Source organism: Geospiza fortis, unplaced genomic scaffold, assembly GCF_000277835.1.
Source record: "Geospiza fortis unplaced genomic scaffold, GeoFor_1.0 scaffold173, whole genome shotgun sequence".
Taxonomy (NCBI): Eukaryota; Metazoa; Chordata; class Aves; order Passeriformes; family Thraupidae; genus Geospiza; species Geospiza fortis.
The window spans coordinates 2,531,338-2,536,428 of NW_005054334.1; the positions used below are offsets into that span (position 1 = coordinate 2,531,338).

At 48.4% G+C, this 5,091-nt stretch overlaps 1 protein-coding gene across 1 annotated transcript in view; it reads right to left on the bottom strand.

Annotated features, from left to right (window-relative positions):
* FOXRED2 (FAD dependent oxidoreductase domain containing 2) overlaps positions 1 to 5,085 on the bottom strand; it is a gene marked incomplete at its 5' end in the record, with an annotated part of 8,173 nt that extends 3,088 nt beyond the window's left edge. Inside the window, 5 exon segments of the mRNA XM_005421914.3 lie at positions 441 to 629; positions 1,269 to 1,435; positions 2,130 to 2,399; positions 2,901 to 3,152; positions 4,592 to 5,085. Of these exon segments, the coding sequence (XP_005421971.2) occupies positions 441 to 629; positions 1,269 to 1,435; positions 2,130 to 2,399; positions 2,901 to 3,152; positions 4,592 to 5,085 (1,372 nt within the window).
* Positions 5,086 to 5,091: the final 6 nt, after the last annotated feature.

The window sequence follows — 5,091 nt, forward strand, 5'->3', positions numbered from 1 at the left end:
GAAAGCCAGCTGGGATCCAACCCACCCTCAGCTGGCCAAGGCTAAAGCCAAAAAGTCATCAGATAGTAACTTTGTTTGGTCATTACAAATCTGAGCTGGACTTGATGCAGACCTTATAAAGTCTGCAGATACTGTTACAAGACACCATTATTTTCCTAGATTATGGGAGTCTCTCTACAGTAGCACTGCTCAACAAAGTTTTTTCCTGGGGTCAGTAAAAGAGTACTACACCTCTGAGCCCAAAGGGAAGGTCTGGACCATTTCAGCCCTTTAAGAGGGAGAAACAGCCTGCAAAATTGGGCACCAGTTGCAGCAGTAGTACAGGTTTGGGGCAGCTGCCTATGCGATCGTAACATCCTTAGGCAGGAACAGCACAACTGGTATGGTGGCAACATGGGAGGCTGTGGTAAAGAAACAGAAATGAGTTTATGGAGCTCAGTGCTGGGAATAATTACTCACTCACTCTCTCAGCAGTATGATGTCAGCCAGGACACTGAACATCTGGTAGAGGCCTGAGGCCTCATTCACCCTCTTGATGATGGAATTGGTCAGCTGTGTAATAGGGTGGACTGTGGATGGCCAGGGGACACCATGGTGACGGTTTTCCAATAGGCGATGGACTGCCCGAGCTAAGACATGGAGAGAAACAAAGACAGCTTATTTAACAACACAAGCCCATGCTTTAAGAAATCCAATCTCTGTGCTGCAGCAGGAGGCAATAAACAACCTTTACAGCTCCTCTGTGCTCAGGATCTCCCACCCCAATCGCTGGTAACTGCAGTGGAGATGCCCTCGGAAAGCTGATGTGATGCTAAGTGGTGGGGGAGGGGGCAGGGGGTCCTTGGGGATATTTCATTACTTCTCAGCAGTCCTTTAATGATAAGGATGGGCACACACACATAAAGAAGGAAATTCTCTCTACTGCCCACAGCTGCTGGGTTTTAACTCCACAGCACAGACCTCTCACCCACAGCCTGTCACAAGGCAGAGCGTCTGGCAGGAAGAAATCTATTGTGTTACATAAATAACAGACAGTGGGCGAGAGAGATACAAGACAAAACAAAGACAGACAACCAAAAACTTCATATATGACCCCAAGTCACTTCTCCTCCATTTCAGATTATGCAGCTGCAGCTTGACTGTGTTTTGTCCTTTTTATTGCTAGAACAAGACTAAGGGCAATCTCTTTCCAGCAGTAAGCTATGGATTGTTCCTTTGAAGGAAGGAACAATTTCCATCTCTGCCCTTTCTGTACACCCAGTACTCACTTGTATACCGGAATCCATGGATGAAGCCCCCAGCAGATTTCCTGAAGTCAACTGAATGGCTAGCAGTGCCAAGAACAAAGAGCCCCCGAGTGCCTCTAGACTCGTAGCTGGGTTTGATTTGAGGATACTTCTTAATATTCCCTTTTCCTGGCATCATTCTCAGGGATCTGATATGCAAAGGAGAAGAGCAGGCTATCAGGAAGGACAGGACTAGAAAAATAAAAAGGGTTTCTGATACACATTATTTTCCAGCCACCACAAGATTCTGCTTCATACCCTTGTTGCCTTCAGTGGCATTTACTACTAAAATGAGGATCTTTGGAGGGTGTTCATTTCAAGACAGCCCCAGACAAGGTCTAATTCTCAGCTGAGCCACTAACAATGGATCTTGGAAGACACTGAAGTTAGCAGTATCATTTTCAACTGCAGGATGTACCAAGGTGGAATGAAGGTTGCATCCTCAGAGAATTTTTTTTTCCTCAACAAAACCTTTTTGTAGTGATCTGCACCTTTATCATCCTAATTTCAGAAAAAAAGCCCAAACATTGCTAGCCTTGTCCACGTGATCTGGCAGGTCAGGATGTTAAGTTCTAAAGGTACAAGCTTTTCTGTGTCACTCAGGTCTCATTGCTCCCATTGGCACAGCCTTAAAGCCTGTTGGTCAGAGCACAGTGACATACATTCCCACTGGGACACAGCCCTACCTGCAGGATAAACAAAGGACTGTGCAGCACCAAGCAGCTCAGAGCACACGGAGGTCCAAACAATGCTGCCAGGAGAAGACCTGTTCTTCCCCTTCCTCCCTACCCAGGTCCTTCACCCTAAATACCTTTTTTCATGGAGATCCTGGTTCTCCCTCACCTATTATAGATAGAGAAGTCAAACTTCCAGCCCAGGCAGCGGATGACACGGTCGTAAGGTGCGCGGGTGGCAAAATTGTCCAGTTCATCCTGAGGGAGGGTGATGGAGTCGATGCCTGCGCTGATGTTCCTGTTCTCCAAGTAGAACCGCAGAGTGATGTGCAGCTTTCCCTTTTTGTCCTTAACAATAGCCAGATCTTCCAGATCGCCCTCCAGAAGCCCATCCAGAGATTTCAGCTGGTAGGTGTCCAGCAGGCCATTGTTAATTGCTCTATGGAAAATACAAGAATGTAAAGAAGGGAGGTTCTGTCTTAGCTGCTGAAAATGGGATCATTCATCAGGCATCCCAACTCCTCTTCAGTGTAAGGGTTATCCTCAGAGCATGAGGGCTCACAGGAACAGCACAGGTAACATAGCCTCGCTGTGCTTGCAGGATGTAGCCAACCTCCTAATTTTCCTCTGTAACTGGAAGCAAGAGAATAACTTGAAAGCCAGTACATTTTAAAGATTATAGTTTTCAAGCAGACATGTTTCTATTTTAGGTCCTAAAAAGCTCTCACCAAGCCTCTGTGTTCAGCAACTGCTTTAAATAAATTTAAATAAAATAAATAAATTTAAATAAATTGCTTTAAAGCAAGGACCTATGGAAAGCCCCATATTTCCCCTATGGCTCCCATGACCACAGCACCAGTCCAGCCTGTCGCCTGGGAAAGGTGATTCTCCTTGTTTATACTCCAGCTGTGTTAGAAACAGAACAGGAGCAGTTCCTTACCTCAGATCCCCGACGTAGTGAGTGGCCCAGGAGAGGCGCACGCGGGAGCGGCTCACCATGTGGATGAAATTCGTGACACCCAGGATGTTCTCTGCTGTCTCGAAGGCCGAGTTCCCTCGGCCCAAGATCAACACGGTTTGGCCAGTGAAGTCCTCCGGGTTGATGGACACAGTCTCGTAACCCTCAACATACTCTGAGCCAGGGAAGTTTACCACATTGGGAACCCACGTCCCAGCAGCAACCAACAAAGAGCTGCAAGAACAAAGATAGCACATGGATATGCAGGAATTTCAGTAAAGTGGCTCCATCTCCTCATTCCTTCCTCCTCCCTACTCCCACTGTGGAAGGTGGCTGCAGTGTGACCCCCACAGTGACACTGGACCAGCTGCACAGGCCATGGTTTCAAGAGAAACCTCTACTTAGCTTCAACTAATGACCTGCTCCTCTCTTCCCTATCCTCAGGACAACTAGGAACACTGTTATATATAGCAACAGTCAGTGTGGGTGCTGTATATATGCATCTCCCTCGCCTGTTCATGAATGCAACTTCTACTCATATGAACTCACTGACAGTATCACAGGTTGATTATATGTTGCATAAAAATGACTTGGATTTAAAATTTGAGTTGACATTTGGCAGAGCAGAAGTCGTTTTTAAGACAGACAGGAAATAGTTTTGATATTTTGAAATGTAACTGCCAGTCATAAAAACACGTTAGCAACATCGCTAATTGTTAACACCAAAAATAACTACAGTGGTCTTTTTATATCACTCTATAAGAGCTTTTAGTTAGTTCTTGAGGAAGTTTTTGTGACTTAGATGGAAGCACCAGGCGGCTGAGGCAAGCAGCACTGCCTGCTGTCCCAGCCTTGCTTACACAGCGTCCTGAGAGCAGCTCGCTCGCGGTACGTGGGTGTCCGGGATTGCCTTCTGTCCCCTCAGAGCCTGCCAGCAGCACACCGGCAAGTGACAGCCAGCACGACCTGCTGTCGTAGAGCTGAGGCTCTCAGGAGAGGTGAGAAATATACTCCGTATGTTCACACGAGTAACTTCGAGGTTTTTAGGAATAGAGCTCAGTCGTGGTACGGGATACACACGCGTAAATAGGATGAGTGGAAGGAGAATTCAGCGACCAGCAGCCCTGAGGGTTATTCTCACAGTCCTTGCCCCTCCCCAAAAAATTCCCCACCTCCCTCTGCTTCCCCTCTGCCTGTTCCAGCTCTGTGCTAACCAAGGGCTTCACTTGTCTGGGACACACCCCTGAGCACATGCGGGAAAACGGGAGCAAGATGTCACTGCACTGACTCAATCCAGTTTGTAGTAAAGGCAGTTTTGGCTGTGAGTACAACTGAGTTACTTTTTTCACAGACAGCAATTATTTAGTGATAAAACAAAAGTGCCTTCAAGCATACTTATCAAGGACAGACGCTACAGTGATGGCCGTGGCAGCCAATTTGTGTCTGCCCTCCCAACCTCCTCAGCTGCCCAAAGCAAAACACTGCCCGTGAAAGGCAATGCCTTCCCAGGAGCAGTTATTCCACCCATCTGCCTGCCAATCCCTAAAAAATGTTTTCCACCCCGATGGTGATTAAGGTTCTAAGAGGCTGTGAAATCTCCATCCTCGGAGATACTCAAGCCTCAACAGGGCAAAGCTCTGAGCTGCATGTCAAGCCCCAGGTTTGCCCATTACCTGCACTTGTAGTTCTTCCTGTCCTGGTCGGTCAGGAGAAAATAATGGCCGTTCCAGGCCTGCTCATTCTTCTCCAATGTCACATGGATGATGGCTGTGTTGTACTGAACCCGCAGCTTCAGCAGGGAAGCAAAGTCCTCCAGGTAACGCACCATGGTGTCAGCGTTGGGGAAGAAGTCGCGAGAGTAGCGTCGGAACAGCAGCCGCCGGTCGTGGCTGAGAAGAGAATTCCAGTCGTGGCGGAGGTTGAACTCGCTGTTGGACTTGCCCGTGTACTGCTTGTTGATGCTGATGAGTTTGCGGTGCCGAGGATAGAGCGCGAAGAAGCTGCCGGGAGCATGGCTCCGCTCAAACACGATATAGTCCCGGCCAGCTCGCTGGAGGAAATAGGCCGCCTGCAACCCCGCGGGCCCGGCCCCGATGACGCAGTAGTCGTGGTAGAGGAACGTGGCCCCACTCACCGCGCACAGGCCGCTGGCGTACAGGGCCAGCCCCAGGAG